This window comes from Vigna radiata, chromosome 5, assembly GCF_000741045.1.
Source record: "Vigna radiata var. radiata cultivar VC1973A chromosome 5, Vradiata_ver6, whole genome shotgun sequence".
NCBI classification, from domain to species: Eukaryota; Viridiplantae; Streptophyta; class Magnoliopsida; order Fabales; family Fabaceae; genus Vigna; species Vigna radiata.
Window position 1 is genome coordinate 17,739,322 of NC_028355.1, and position 15,687 is coordinate 17,755,008.

The 15,687-nt window shown below is 36.9% G+C and overlaps 2 protein-coding genes across 2 annotated transcripts; both read left to right on the forward strand.

Annotated features, from left to right (window-relative positions):
- The first annotated feature begins 334 nt into the window (after nt 1-334).
- LOC106761918 (DDB1- and CUL4-associated factor homolog 1) lies at nt 335-9,983 on the forward strand. The gene is made up of 14 exons (XM_014645538.2): nt 335-782; nt 1,050-1,131; nt 1,220-1,336; nt 1,435-1,613; nt 1,790-2,651; nt 2,784-2,881; nt 2,981-3,407; nt 3,537-4,139; nt 4,214-4,396; nt 4,540-5,106; nt 5,316-5,426; nt 6,878-6,996; nt 7,122-8,703; nt 9,001-9,983. The coding sequence occupies exons 1-14, from the start codon at nt 601-603 to the stop codon at nt 9,706-9,708; spliced, it is 5,820 nt and encodes a 1,939-aa protein (XP_014501024.1). The 5' UTR covers nt 335-600; the 3' UTR covers nt 9,709-9,983.
- A 936-nt stretch (nt 9,984-10,919) lies between these two features.
- Nucleotides 10,920-12,348, forward strand: LOC106760957 (acetylglutamate kinase, chloroplastic). The gene has a single exon (XM_014644410.2). It carries the CDS (start codon nt 11,017-11,019, stop codon nt 12,058-12,060), a length of 1,044 nt encoding a protein of 347 aa, XP_014499896.1. The 5' UTR covers nt 10,920-11,016; the 3' UTR covers nt 12,061-12,348.
- Nucleotides 12,349-15,687: the final 3,339 nt, after the last annotated feature.

The window sequence follows — 15,687 nt, forward strand, 5'->3', positions numbered from 1 at the left end:
AAATAAACTACATTTAATTCGTGTAAAAATATACCAAAAACCTCTTGACTTTAAAAGAATTTAGCTCAAAAATACTAAAATTTCACAAATAACTTATACTTGTATTGTATCCTTTAAGTTTCAATTTTTAACTTTAAATTAGAATTAAAAGGTACTTTAAGTTAAAAAATAAAAAAATAAAATGGACAAATACAGTCAAAAATCTAAATTTAGAAAAAAAATATATCATTTGGACTTATTTTCTTGTTGGATCCGGGCCTCAAAGGAAATGGGCTTAGTAGCGTGGGTAAGGGTAGGTTTAAAGTAGCGGGTCGGATATTTCCGGAAGCTTCTGATCCATCATCGCGTAGGTGTTGGTGTTGGTTTGTGCGGTGCCCTTTCCCACTGTCTTTCTTTCTTTCTCTTTTTTTCTTTCTTCTTCATTTATTCTTCTCTCTCGCTCTCACCTCTGCAACTGAAACAAACCGCATACGCTCATAACCCTACCTTGTAATATACACACTATTCATATTAAACACAATACAAAACAAAAAAGAACCAAATCATATATATCATCATCATCATCATATATAATAAGATTATCCTCTCTCAGTGTCGCTGATGGAGGATCAAGCGAATCAAGCGCCATCGCAGCACGATGAAGAGGAGGATTCTAAGAAGGAAGAAGATGAATTGGTTACGAAGGTTAACAAACTCATGGAGAAGATCACTTCTGCGCCTGATAACCCTAACGCCACCGTTCTCCATGCTCTTTCCTCTATTCTCGAAACGCAAGAGTCAAGGTATATTTGTTGTTGTTGTTAATTTTTTATTCAATAATTTATTTTCTTCACATGTTCAAACTTCACGAACGCTCTAGTATTTGATTCTTCTTGGAATAATTTCTTAGGTGTTGATTTATGTTTGTATGATTGCCAATTTTATATCATTTACATGCTTAGTGCTGGTTTGGATTCCGAATTATTTAACCATCGCTTATTCTTGGTTAGTTTTTATCTTTCCGTTTCCTTGTAGTTTGTGTGGGTAATTTATTTATTTTTACAATGTAGATACATGGATGAGAATGGCCATTCTTCCTCCAGTACTGCCCGTGCTGCGCATGTCATTGGTCGTCTTGGCGGTTTAATTCGGGTAAATTCTCATCCAGTTGTGTAGCTTCTTAAGATAATGTACTGTATCAACTATTCTGATTGTATTCTTGCTGTTCTGTCCTTTGCAGGAAAATGATGAGTTTTTTGAGTTAATATCTTCAAAGTTTCTGTCAGAAACAAGATACTCAACTTCTGTTCAAGCTGCTGCTGGAAGACTTCTCCTATGCTGTTCACTAACATGGATTGTAAGATTGTCTTTTCGTTTATTTATGTTTCTCATTGTTAATTCTTTCAACGATGTCCATGTGTAATTGAATTGATCTGATGGACTGTAAATGAACAGTATCCTCATGTTTTTGAAGAACCGGTCATGGAAAACATAAAAAATTGGGTGATGGATGATAACACCGGGCTGTCTTCTGAAGAGCAGAATCTGAAGCATAGTTCTGGGAGAAGGGAGGCATCTGACTCTGAAATGTTGAAAACCTACTCTACTGGACTTCTTGCTGTTTGTTTGGTTGGGTATGTTGTTGTGCTCTGCTCATTCTGTAGGCTTTTTTAAGTTTTCTTGCTTTGATGTTTGGCTTAATTCTGGTCTTTAACTGTTGCCGCCAGTTGATGCTTTATCTGTTCAATCTTGCTTGTCTCTATTTTAACTCATTTTTCTAATTTTGTAAATTACATTGGATTGATTTTAGTGGAGGTCAAATTGTTGAAGATGTATTGACATCTGGCTTGTCAGCTAAGCTTATGCGATATCTTCGTTTATGCGTTCTGGGAGAGACAAGTAGCAACCAGAAAGATGTTACTCATATGACAGAGAGTAGGCATGCATCTGCGAATACCTCAGGGAGAGCTAGAGATGATGGTCGTGGCAGATTTCGCCAGCTCCTTGAACCAAATCATCTGGATGATACTAGGATTATTGATGAGAGATCTTTAGATGATGTAAGTCTTGAAAGGGCTCCAGATAGAAGCATTAGTGGACAAACACATCAAGAAGGGTCTTGGATAGAAGGTGAACCACCTGATGGGCTTGGTGAAGGTGTTGATGTCCAGGAGGTAGATTCTGATGGGGAAGATAGATGGCGTTACAGAGATATACGTGATGGAAGGATAAAATTCAGTGAGCATGATGACAATGTTAGAGATGATTCTTCAAGGCGGCGTCCAAACCGTGGATGGGGAAGATCTAAAGGGAAAGGAAGGGTCACTGAAGGCACTGTAGAGAGTGATTCCATTTTATCATCTCCTGGTTCTGGTAGTAGATTAGTACAGGGTCGGAGAGATAGAAGTGTAATGAGGAATGCTGATGTTAGGAGGGTGGCTGAGTCTAAGAAGACCCTTGGCAGGAGCTCTTTGGAGTCTTCTGGTTTTGAAAGAGATGATCATGATGATTGTTTCAATGAATGCCGAATTGGAAATAAAGATATAACTGATCTTGTCCGGAAAGCAGTTCGAGCTGCTGAAGCTGAGGCTAGATCAGCCAATGCACCCGAAGAAGCTGTCAAAGCAGCTGGTGATGCTGCTGCTGACCTGGTTAAAACTGCAGCTTCAGAGGTATGCTCTGGGTCATCAATTTTTTCCACCCAAAACCAAAAGTTGTCCTTTGTGCTTATTTATATGTTTGTACATCAATACTTCATAGTTTAATCTCAATGCTAAAATAGTTTATTTTGCATTTATATTCAGGAATATAAATCCTCTGATAATGAAGAAGCAGCTTTTTTGGCTGCTTCTAAAGCTGCATCAACTGTTATTGATGCTGCAACTGCAGTTGAAGTTTCAAGGTATGTCAGAATATATTTTACCAGTACCTTAAGATATGATTACATACTTGAACGCATATCAAGAGTAGTTTTTTAGTAGTATCTTTTTGTTTGGTGCAGGAGCTCTATTGGCAACAATACTGTAACAGAGAACGAGAGTGGCAAAGAAGCAGAAACTAATGAGGATGTGGAAGAGTACTTCATCCCTGATACTCAATCACTTGCACAGTTGAGGGAAAAATATTGCATTCAGTGTCTTGAGTTACTTGGAGAATATGTAGAAGTGCTTGGCCCTGTGTTGCACGAGAAGGGAGTTGATGTGTGTCTTGCACTTCTGCAGCAAAATTCTAAACATCGGGAGCCATCCAAGGTTGCTTTGCTGTTACCCGATGTCATGAAGCTAATATGTGCTTTGGCTGCACATAGGAAATTTGCTGATGCACTTTTTGTGGACCGAGGGGGAATGCAAACGCTTCTTGCTGTCCCTAGAATGGAACAGACTTTCTTTGGTCTTTCTTCTTGTCTATTCACTATTGGCTCTCTTCAGGTATTCTTGTTGTTTTAGTAGTGAATTGAGACTCTCAGTAATGTTTTTCTGCTCTTTCTCTCTCTCTCTCTCACACACACACAGACACAGAACACTGCTTCATTTTCTGACCCTAGATGTTTATTTCAGGGTATAATGGAAAGGGTTTGTGCTCTTCCATCACAAGTTGTTTATCACGTTGTTGAGTTAGCTCTACAACTTCTTGACTGCAATCAAGATCAAGCCCGCAAGAATGCTGCATTGTTTTTTGCTGCTTCGTTTGTCTTCAGAGCTGTTCTTGATGCCTTTGATTCCCTAGATGGATTACAGAAATTACTGGGCCTTCTAAATGATGCTGCTTCTGTAAGATCAGGAATAAATTCTGGAGCCTTGAGTTTATCTAACTCAGGATCACTCCGAAATGATCGATCATCTGCGGAAGTGCTGACATCATCTGAGAAGCAGATAGCCTATCACACTTGTGTTGCTTTGAGGCAATATTTCAGGGCCCATCTCCTTGTGTTAGTGGACTCCATTCGTCCTAACAAGAGCAATCGTAGTGCTGCTAGAAATATACCAAGTGCAAGGGCAGTGAACAAACCCCTTGATATTAGTAATGAGGCAATGGATGGAGTATTCCTACAATTACAAAAGGACCGGAAGCTAGGTCCTGCATTTGTTAGAACACGTTGGCTAGCTGTTGAGAGGTTCTTGGCATCTAATGGACATGTTACCATGTTGGAGTTATGTCAGGTATGATATAGTTATTGTACACTTGTCCTGTATCTTGCAATTTATTTATTTATTGCTTTCTTGGTTGTTTGTAGGCCCCACCTGTGGAACGATATCTGCATGATCTGCTTCAGTATGCTTTGGGTGTTCTGCACATTGTTACATTGGTACCTAGCAGTCGTAAGATGATCGTGAATGTAACTTTAAGCAACAATCGTGCTGGTATTGCAGTAATTTTGGATGCTGCAAATGTAGCTAGTAGTCATGTGGACCCAGAGGTAAGTTTTTTCTGGTTGCAACCCTAGTGCTCACTGCCCTAATTTCTGCAGGTGGTAAAAGAGTCTTAGGATTTTGGTTGACATACTGGGCATCCCAATATATGGTATCTTAACTTTTGTTTGCAAACACTTCTCCATTTCAGATAATTCATCCAGCATTAAATGTTTTAGTCAATCTTGTTTGCCCTCCTCCTTCAATAAGCAATAAACCGGCTATGGTTGCACAAGGTCAGCAGTTGCCATCCTCCCAGACATCTAATGGTCCTCCCTCAGAGGCTAGAGATAGAAATGCTGAACGAAGTGTTTCAGATCGAGGTGTTCACTCTACTAGCCAGATTGATCCTAGGGAGAGGAATGGGGAGTCCAATGCTATAGATCGAGGCAGTGCTGCAAGCTTAAGTACACAGGCTGTTGGTAGTACTCCACAAACTCCAGTTGCTTCTGCAACTTCTGGACTGGTTGGCGACCGAAGAATATCTCTGGGTGCGGGAGCAGGTTGTGCAGGCCTTGCTGCACAATTGGAACAAGGATATCGTCAGGCGAGAGAGACTGTCCGATCTAATAATGGTATAAAGGTTCTTTTGCATCTCCTCCAACCACGGATATATTCACCTCCTGCTGCGCAGGACTGTCTTCGGGCTCTAGCGTGTCGAGTCCTGCTTGGATTAGCCAGAGATGATACAATTGCACACATATTGACAAAGCTTCAGGTGAACACCTATAACTGATTTTTATTAAACTGAGGCATCACAAAGTCTACTTGTCAGTATCAAGTTGGAAGCTGAGATAAATCTGCTTCAACTTTATTCTTTTGTACCGGTTTAAATTATCATGACGATGCCTAATGACTTCAGAAAAACATTACATATTGTCAAATGTTCTAATCAAATATCGTGTTTTATTTGTTTCGGTGTTCTAGGTTGGGAAAAAGCTGTCAGAACTGATTCGGGATTCTGGTAGCCAAACTCCTGGAACGGAGCAGGGTAGGTGGCAAGCTGAACTTTCCCAGGCTGCCATTGAGCTTATTGGGGTGAGACGCATTTCCACTCTTTGCGGATGCATAAGTCTGTTAACTGTTTTTCATCTGCGTTTCTTTAATTTACTTGATTTCTTTACCGGTTTATCTAAATAAGAAATTTCAGCTTTAACATTGTCCACAAAATGTGCATCTGGGGAGAGCATGACAGGAGATATTTTCAGACATGTTTAAGATCTGAATTTATTCAATCAAACTCATCCATGTGTTTGGCAAAATTTGTGTACTAGAATTAATTCAAAGAATCTTTGGCATCTATCTATGTAGGATTTAGTTACAAAATTCTGTATCTGCTTGTTTGTTTGTGACCAATATTTTGTGAGTTCATGCTCGACTGCTGGTGTTTTCTTTATTTGGTCGATTGTTTGTCAGGATATCATGGAGTAGCAAATATAGTTTCAGAGTAGTGGACCTGAATGTTTTAAGTATTCGACTTTTGTGTTGTATTTATATTTGTTATTCTAATTTGTTTGTGTTTTTCAATTCTGGATTTTGACTGTTGGCCACGAAAATGTTGGGAAGTGAATATCTATTTTTTAGTAATGGCCCTAAAACCCTAAAAAGTATTTGAATCATGATACCAGTTTGGATTTCAGTTTTGAAAATTGAAAACATAAACCACAAATCTGATATACACTAAAATGTTTAGTGTCATAAAATTAAGGCTTCTGGGTATTTGCTGGAGAATTACTATATTAGTGTATAAAGCCCATTGGATGATTTAAACAAGATTTATGTTTGTTTGCCATTGAGTATCAATTTAAACTATTGTTTTATACTATTTAGAAGAAAAAAAATAAAATCATTAATTCTTTTCCACTTTCTGATTCATACTATAAATGTTTTTAGCTGCAAGCTTGGTAGAGATGATTCAGGTTAGTTTTTGTTTTCGTCACGTTGGACATTGTTTTAGTAATTTGCTTGTGACTCCAGACAACTTTAACGTTTCTTTATCGATAATCAAAGAATAATGAACATCAGTTCAATGCCAAGTTGGGTGAGAATAATTAGTGAACTTTTATTTTTATTTCTTGTCTTAAATTTTCAAATTTTCTCTTGAAAGCAATTGAGCTCATAAGTTTCTTAAGGAAAGCAAAATGCAGGAAATTACAACTAGACATTAGTAATTTTCTGACTTTGGTATGGGAGCTGATTCTATTTTATGTTTCATATTGATTGCGGAGGTCATTTTCTCACTAATTAGTGAAACGTATCGAACATATTTACGTTAGGACTTTAACTATTAGCTGACTGTCACTTCACGCCATTTGAAATGTTGGTTTATTATCTAATAAAGTTTCTTTCTTATAATAAAGTGAATTAGATCAACATTGCTGTTCAATATGCCCTTTTGCCATGATCTTACTAGAATATAAATAAATAAAATATGAGCTGTATGAAGGGCCGCTTTTGATACTTCTTTTGAATTATTATTTTTTTTGTAGATTGTGACTAATTCAGGCCGTGCAAGTACATTAGCTGCTACTGATGCAGCTACTCCTACTTTAAGGCGCATAGAAAGAGCAGCTATTGCTGCTGCTACTCCTATTACTTACCATTCAAGGTTTTTGTCGTCTCTCAAATTTTATCATTCTGGATTTTCCTAATCAGGTGCTACCTCCTCCCCTCCCTGTTGGGGGCACCCTTCTCTGATTGCTAATGGCTTCTGTGTTATGTTATCTTGTTCAGGGAACTTTTGCTTCTAATTCATGAACACCTACAGGCATCTGGATTGGCACAAACTGCTTCTATGTTGCTTAAAGAGGCACAGTTTACTCCTTTGCCATCGTTGGTTCCTCCCTTTTCTCTTGCACAACAGCCCACAACACAGGAAGCTTCTTCAACACAAATTCAGTGGCCCTCTGGTCGTACTCCTTCTGGATTTCTCTCTAACAAATTAAAGTTTAATGCAAAGGATGAGGATGCCGTCTTGAAAAGTGAATCTGTCTCTGCAAAGAAAAAATCACTAACTTTCTCATCATCTTTTCATTCAAGACTCCAACTTCTTGACTCTCAACAATCATCTGTGAGGAAATTGTCAAATACTTCTAAAGAATCTTTAGAAACTAGTTTAGTAGAGACTGGATCGGAATCTTCAGTGAAACATAACATCGATAATGGATCTCAGTTTAAGACTCCAGTAGCTTTGCCAGCAAAACGGAAGTTATCTGATTTGAAGGACATATCAATGTTTTCTTCATCTGGAAAACGATTAAATGTTGGGGATCAAGGACTCCGCTCTCCTGTTTGTTCGAGTGCAATTCGTAAAAGCAGCCTGCAACCTGATGCAGTTGGACTTTTCACCCCAACTTGTAACGTGAAAAATCAACATAGCCGTTGTATGGGTGACTTGGTGGACGAGAATCAGTGCAGTATATCAAATCTATGTCAGATGACACCATCCTCCCAAGTTTTAAACGACCTTCAGCCCAGCAACCCTGAGCGTGTAACATTAGATTCTCTAGTGGTTCAGTATTTGAAGCATCAACATCGCCAATGTCCAGCTCCTATTACAACACTTCCTCCACTGTCACTTCTGCACCCACATGTCTGTCCTGAACCAAAGCGAAGCCTTGACGCACCTTCTAATGTGACCGCTAGGCTTGGTACACGCGAGTTTAAATATATGTACGGTGGAGTACATGGGAATCGCAGGGATCGTCAATTTGTTTACAGTCGATTTAGGCCTTGGCGCACATGTCGGGATGATGCTGGTGCCTTGTTAACATGCATTACATTTGTTGGGGACTCCTCTCATATTGCTGTTGGAAGCCATAATGGGGAGCTCAAATTTTTTGAATCCAACAACAGCAATGTAGTAGAGAGTTTCACAGGTCATCAGGCTCCTTTGACTCTTGTTCAGTCTTTTGTTTCAGGCGAGACCCAGCTATTACTTTCTTCAAGCTCCCAAGATGTTAGATTGTGGGACGCAACTTCAATTTTAGGTGGTCCTACCCATTCATTTGAAGGATGCAGGGCAGCCAGGTTTAGCAATTCTGGGAATGTTTTTGCCGCCCTGTCATCAGAATCTTCCCGGCGGGAGATCCTCTTGTATGATATTCAAACATGTCACTTAGAGTCGAAGTTGACAGATACATTTGCAACTTATACAGGGCGTGGTCACGTTTATTCTTTAATCCATTTTAATCCTTCTGACTCAATGCTGCTTTGGAATGGTGTCTTGTGGGATCGACGTGTCTCTGGTCCTGTTCATCGCTTTGATCAGTTTACAGATTATGGTGGTGGAGGCTTTCATCCTGCTGGCAACGAGGTATGCATAATCTTACATCCATTTAAAGAATAGAATTTTGAAACATGGATCAGACAAAGCACCATATTATTCTATTTTAAGTAATGGGGAATTGAAACGTTGAAATAAAATTATCTTAAATTGACTACTAGTGAAAAGTGAAAAAAAATAGGCATATTCAAAATGTGTGTATATTACTTTCTTATAATTCTGTATGGAAGTGAATGAATGGATGTGTAAAGCTTTGAATATTTTCAACTTTATTCTGAAGAAAGGTTGTGATTTTTTTATGTTTGTAAATAAATGTTCTTGGACCAGGTTATTATAAACTCTGAAGTCTGGGATCTGCGCAAGTTCAGATTGCTACGCAGTGTGCCTTCATTGGATCAAACATCAATAACATTCAATGCGCGTGGTGATGTAATGTATGCTATCTTAAGGAGAAATCTTGAGGATGTAATGTCAGCAGTCCACACACGACGCGTCAAGCATCCTCTTTTTTCAGCTTTCCGCACAGTGGATGCAGTTAATTATTCTGACATTGCAACTATCCCTGTGGATCGCTGTGTTCTTGATTTTGCAACTGAGCCTACAGACTCATTTGTTGGGCTGATTACCATGGATGATCAGGATGAGATGTATGCTTCTGCCAGAATATATGAAATTGGTCGTCGGAGGCCAACGGATGATGATTCTGATCCTGATGATGCTGAAAGTGAGGAGGAAGATGAGGATGACGACGACGACGACGATGGTGATGTCGATCCTCTTTTAGGTCCTGGTCTTGGTGGGGATAGTGGCAGTGATGCTGATGATATGAGCAATGATGACGACGAGGATGATAGTGTGAGTGATCTTGATGAAGATGAGGATGGAGATTTTATTTTGGATGATGTAGACTTTGACGGTGGACCTGGCATATTGGAGATTGTGACAGAAGGTGACGAAGATGATGATGATAGTCAGGTACTTGAATCCTTAAGTAGTGATGATGAGGATTTTGTGGGTAATGGCTTTGGGTATTAATTTTTAATTGAGGATAAGCTGTAATTATTTTCTTTCTTCATTATATTCATTTTTGAGCGAAATGTCAATTATTTTGGCTCAAAATTTTGCTGTTATCTTTTCACCTTTATGTCATGCGAATTTATTACGCCGGAAGGTTTAGAATTGCAGTTGTATATAATAATTGTTACAAACCGCAGTTCTACCGAGAGCCACTTTGTGGTCCTCCATGCTATGATCTAATAGAGGAAAAAGGAAGAGTCTACTCCTTAATTGTATTTATCAACCATCCTTAATCGTGTTCTATTTTTTTCCTCTACCCTGGCTCACTGGGATACTATTCAGGCCTCCAAAAAGAACTACTGGAACTTAACTGCAACAAAATCTGATTACTTTTTCCCCATTTTTATTGTTTACATATAAATATTTAAATTTAAAAATGTAGTTTAGCTAATTTTTATTGTAGTTACAATTTTCTAGTCTAAAATCAGAGGTTATTTGTATATGAAGTGAAATATGGCTTAAAATATAACCGCAGATGAAGTGAAGTAAAAAATGTAAAAATAAAAATAAAAATATTCCAAGTGGTGTTATTATCTTTTTTGCTAAATAATCGCATATATTATAGGTTAAGTTGTCATTATATGTACTTCCCTTGTTTTGCCATCTAACTTTATTGGCGAAAAAAGGATGATGCTGTTGCACACTATTCACAACATACCTTTGGTTAAAACTCGTCATCATTGCAGCAAATGATCTATCAGTTATCTTCACAACACACTCAAAACTCTTCAAATTGAAGAGGTTCTAAACATGACATCACACTTTACAGTTCGATTTTTGTATGTATATTAACAAATTTAAGCTCTTGATAATATCTGTGAACAAATTGGTCCAAATTTTAATTCTAATTTTATTTTTAACTAACACATGTAAAGTTGCTTTCTTTGAAAGCGTACGTCTAGCCGTTACAGTCAAAATTGTGATATACACTATGATATTAGTTATATTTGTAACTTCATTTGATGTTTTTAAATAAATAAAAAAAAAACATTTTCTTTTACTTAAGAAAATAGTATTTAAATAATTTTTTACTTAAAAAAAACTGTCACATATTTTTAATACTATTTTACTAAAATTATATATAGTTTTAAATTGTACTATATTCGTATTTTTAATTAATTACTCATAAAACAATAAAATTATAGTATTTTATTATAATAACACACACACACGTGTATTCACTGTGTCTGAAACAACAATAGCCGTCGAAGACCAAAACCCTTCACTCTGCAACTCTCACTTCACTCCTAGTCTGCTTGTGAGACGATGATGATGGCAGGGACATACAAAACCCTAACAAATACTTTCTCCTCTTTTCCATTCACAACCAAACCCCAAAACCCACTGACCACACACTGCACTAACCCATCTTTCCCTTCCTCTCGCCTCCGTCACCGTGCCATTTGCGCCGTTGCCAACCCGGTTCAACCTCCACAGATAGCCACCGAATCAACCACTCCGGGTCAGTACCGAGTCGACGTGCTCTCTGAATCGCTCCCCTTCATCCAGAAATTCCGCGGCAAGACCATAGTCGTCAAGTACGGTGGCGCCGCCATGAAGTCCCCGGACCTTCAGGCCTCTGTAATCAACGACCTGGTCCTCCTATCCTGCGTGGGCCTCCGCCCCGTCATGGTCCACGGCGGCGGCCCCGAGATCAACACCTGGCTTGGACGCCTTAACATCCCCGCTGTCTTCCGCGACGGCCTCCGCGTTACCGACGCCGATACCATGGAGATCGTCTCCATGGTTCTCGTCGGCAAGGTCAACAAAACCCTCGTCTCCCTCATCAACAAGGCCGGGGCCACCGCCGTAGGTCTCTCCGGTCTCGATGGCCGCCTCCTCACTGCCCGTCCCAGCCCCAAGGCCGCCGATCTAGGCTTCGTCGGAGAGGTCGCCAGAGTCGACCCCGCAGTCCTCCGCTCCCTCATAGACACCAACCACATCCCTGTCGTCACCTCCGTCGCCGCCGACGAGTCCGGACAGCCCTACAACATTAACGCCGACACTGTCGCTGGAGAACTGGCTGCAGCGCTTGGCGCGGAGAAGCTTATTCTGCTGACAGACGTGGCGGGGATCCTGGAGGATCGGAACGATCCCAACAGCTTGGTGAAGAAGATTGACATAAAAGGAGTGAAGAAAATGGTTGAAGAGGGAAAAGTTGGAGGTGGAATGATACCTAAGGTTAATTGTTGCGTGAGATCGCTGGCACAAGGGGTTACTACCGCGAGTATTATTGATGGTAGGGTTCCTCACTCTTTGTTGCTCGAGATTTTAACTGATGAAGGTGCTGGAACTATGATAACTGGCTAACTTTCTTTATGCCTTTTTTTTCTTATTTTGTTGCTCTCTTTTTCTCAATCCTGTTTGTACTACCTTCAGTTGAGGTTGCATTGCAGCATTTGTTTTCTTAGATTCTTGATTTTTTAAGTGCTTACAATCTAGAATTGAATTGAATATAAGGTAGTTGATCAATAATAGCATGAGGCAAACAAATTGGGGAGCTAGTATGAGCGCAAGGATAGTGTTATGGACACATTACTTTTTCCTTACTTCTGCATTACAAAATTTTATTAATGGATTCTGCAATTTGATTCTGAACATTTTATATCATTGCTACTTTGCTTCCTTGTCTGTGTTCATAGTTAAGACTGCCACTTGGATTGTTATTCTCACTCACACCACTCTCATTCAATGATGAGCATTTTTTACAATACTGTGATGCATAATCTTCACAACAAAAAACCTGCAGACTTTTTATTTATTTTTTTAAAATTGGTCCCTTTTTGTTTGGAGAATCAAACACTAGCTTTTGTAGGGTGATGAAATGAAAAGCAAACTGAACATTTACACTTTACATTCTTTACTAGTGATTTTAACTTTTGCATATTTTGGTGTGAGTCTAGGTTAACATGCTTTATCATCTCAGGATAGGAGAAATTTCTGGCTTTTTAGTATATGGCAAGCCCTGTTTCAAGCTTAGTATGCCTAGCATACAAGTCTGGCCTAATCTAGTAGTAACCTGTTAAGTTGTTTAATGGTCCATATAAATTACTTTAGCCATCTTTTACCATTGTTACAATTCTAAGATTGGTTATTTTAAGAGATTGATGCACTTCTCTCTCACCATCAAAAATTGAGACCAAACTGGCCTCTAGCATGGTGAGAAATGAAAGATAAGATATTTAAATAGGTTGGGAAAAAATAAAATTGTTCCGGATGAATTCGATCTCCCTACACAATTAGTCAAACCACTATCGCACTTCCACCGTCCTGTTTGTGTTGGTCTTGACCGGTCGGATACCTGTTAAAAGTACTCTGACGCTCAAGTCAGTTTTCAGTTCCACTTACAGTGATAGAAAGAGAAAGTTATCACAACAACATAAATGCACCAATAAATGTCCTTGCCTACTATTACATTTGACCTCTATTTATAGTTTTTGTGATGGACCGATAATTAACTTTTCTTAATCACGGCCCAACATCGGCCCAATTGTTTCTAATCCTAATTAGTTCATTATTGATGTTCCAATAATGATTTAGCCACCCATTGCCGATTACCGATAAATAATCGATTGTCGCTATGGGGGTCGTCCGGTGACACCATACCGGACGCACTTTTCTGGGAATATTACCAGGGAAATCCAAGTGTTATATGGGATCGTTTATGGCCGGACGTCCTTCCATATTATAGCATTTATCACGAGACGTCCTTCCATATTATAGCATTTATCACGAGACGTCCTTCCATATTATAGCATTTATCTGTGGACATCTTCCCCGGTACAAAAATGAAAGCGAACTTTCATGAGAACACATCAACCCAATTTGAACTTTAATGATGTCTAAGTCACAGCAAATTTGGAACTGAACAATGTTGCATGTTATCCATTTTTGACCTAAACAACTATTTTTTTAGCATTTCCTACTTTCTTTGGCTATCTTTGCTTGGGAAAATTTCAAACTATACATGGGTCAAATCATTGCAGATTCTATAACGAAAATTTATTATAGAGTGTGAAATTAGAAATACAAAAATATATTATAAATTCTAAAGTGTGTATTTGTTATTATATAATTTAATAATTATACAGTTAAAATGTGATATCAAATTTTAACTTTCTTTTAATAAAGAATTGTAATAAGGGTCTAGAATGCATCTTTAAACAACGTAATTTAAAAAATTGGAAATAAATTTTGTTGCTTCAATTTATTTATGAAGAGCATCAATTACAACTTAAGGTTATACATTATAGATTTATCTGGTTATATATTTAAGAATGTCATCCGAAGATATCAAAGCAATTAGCATCTTAAATAAAAGATCTTGAACTTTTCTCAAATAATTTCTATTGAGCAAGTTCATTTTCTACTTGTATCATAGACAAAGACATATGAAAGAAAAACGAGAAAAAAAAAATTTTTTTTGAGACGGTTAAATATCAATTTTAATAGACTTAACACATAAGAAAAAATAATATAATTTCACTGTATGAAACATATAAATTCATATTCCACTCCAAATGATTCAGTATAAATTTAACAAATTACTAGAAAAGTTGTAAAAACATTAATACAATAATAATTTTTTTTTTAGAATATTAGTAATTTTTTCAACATATAAAAAATATATATATTCAACATCTAACAATATTAAACAAATATAAATAATCACTGACTAATGAATATTTTTCCAAGCTATTTAAATATTTATCTATATAATAAGTATAAGTCATATATTTAATAAGTATAAGTCATATGCTGGACTACATTTTTGTGACATATTGAAAGGATAATAAGACTTCATGACTACTAAATACATCATTCACATAATCAATAACTTTTATACAGCAAACATAAGGAATAATAAAAAATACAATCATAATAATAATCGTATGTAAGTGATTTCTTTTTATTTATTAATTAAATATAATTATTTATATTTTTTATCTTCTTACTATATAAATTTATTAAATAAAACTATAAATGAATAAACGAATGATCTTTAAAATATTTTACGTAATACAACATAAAAATAATACATAGGACTGATAAAAATATTTAAAACAAAAATATTAGGTGAACAATATATCACAAGAAATACTTTTAAACAAGAAAAAAAATGGACCACTGTATCACTGGAAACCAATTAAATAATTAAAATATAAATTAATAACTACTACTTAATGTGACACTAGTTATCAGAAATAAATATAAATAATACTAATTACAGCAGATTAATTTTTATTATACCTAATTAGAAATGTTAAATTTAATTACACCCACTATGATCATAAATTGAAATTTTGATAGCATTATAATAATTTCAAATCTCATTTATGATATTATATATATATATATATATATATATATATTAACATTCATCATAACCAAAGTTGGTTCCATGAACATTTGTTTAGCCGCTCGAAGCCGAACACTTTATTAATTAAATAACTTAAGCAATATTTTGTGAAAAAAAAATGTACTAAATTTTTGCTTGCTAGAACAATAACCTTCCCCTACTATTTGATTGTTTGGTTTTGTTTACCTATTTCATTTTACTAACCTTTTAACTCTGGAAACTCAATGTTGTAGTTAACTCCATATGAAAATGATCATGATGTCCAGCTACTACATATAGCAACTTCTTCAAAAGATTTCATTTAACTTGCAATTGCTGGCAACAAATCTTATTTATCAATATGGAGATCAGAAATGACCAAAATGGCTTGGTGATAATCTATGTAAAAAGGCTGAATATAAACGCTTGAGGATGACAATCTTGCTACTGGAATATATCCTAAGAAAATATTATTAATGGTTGGGTCCCTCACTTTTTAGAACATATTTCATGTAACCCTTTCCTAAACATATTTCATACAAAAGTATTCTTGAAAACTCATTTGAGAAAGCATTTTGAATTCCGAAGAGTTTTTTTTT

Coding starts and splice junctions, on each gene's coding strand:
- LOC106761918 (XM_014645538.2), top strand. CDS start 601: ATGGAGGATCAAGCGAATCAAGCGCCATCGCAGCACGATGAAGAGGAG. Junction 1,337..1,434: donor GCTGTTCACTAACATGGATT/GTAAGATTGTCT, acceptor GTAAATGAACAG/TATCCTCATGTTTTTGAAGA. Junction 5,107..5,315: donor ACATATTGACAAAGCTTCAG/GTGAACACCTAT, acceptor TCGGTGTTCTAG/GTTGGGAAAAAGCTGTCAGA.
- LOC106760957 (XM_014644410.2), top strand. CDS start 11,017: ATGATGATGGCAGGGACATACAAAACCCTAACAAATACTTTCTCCTCT.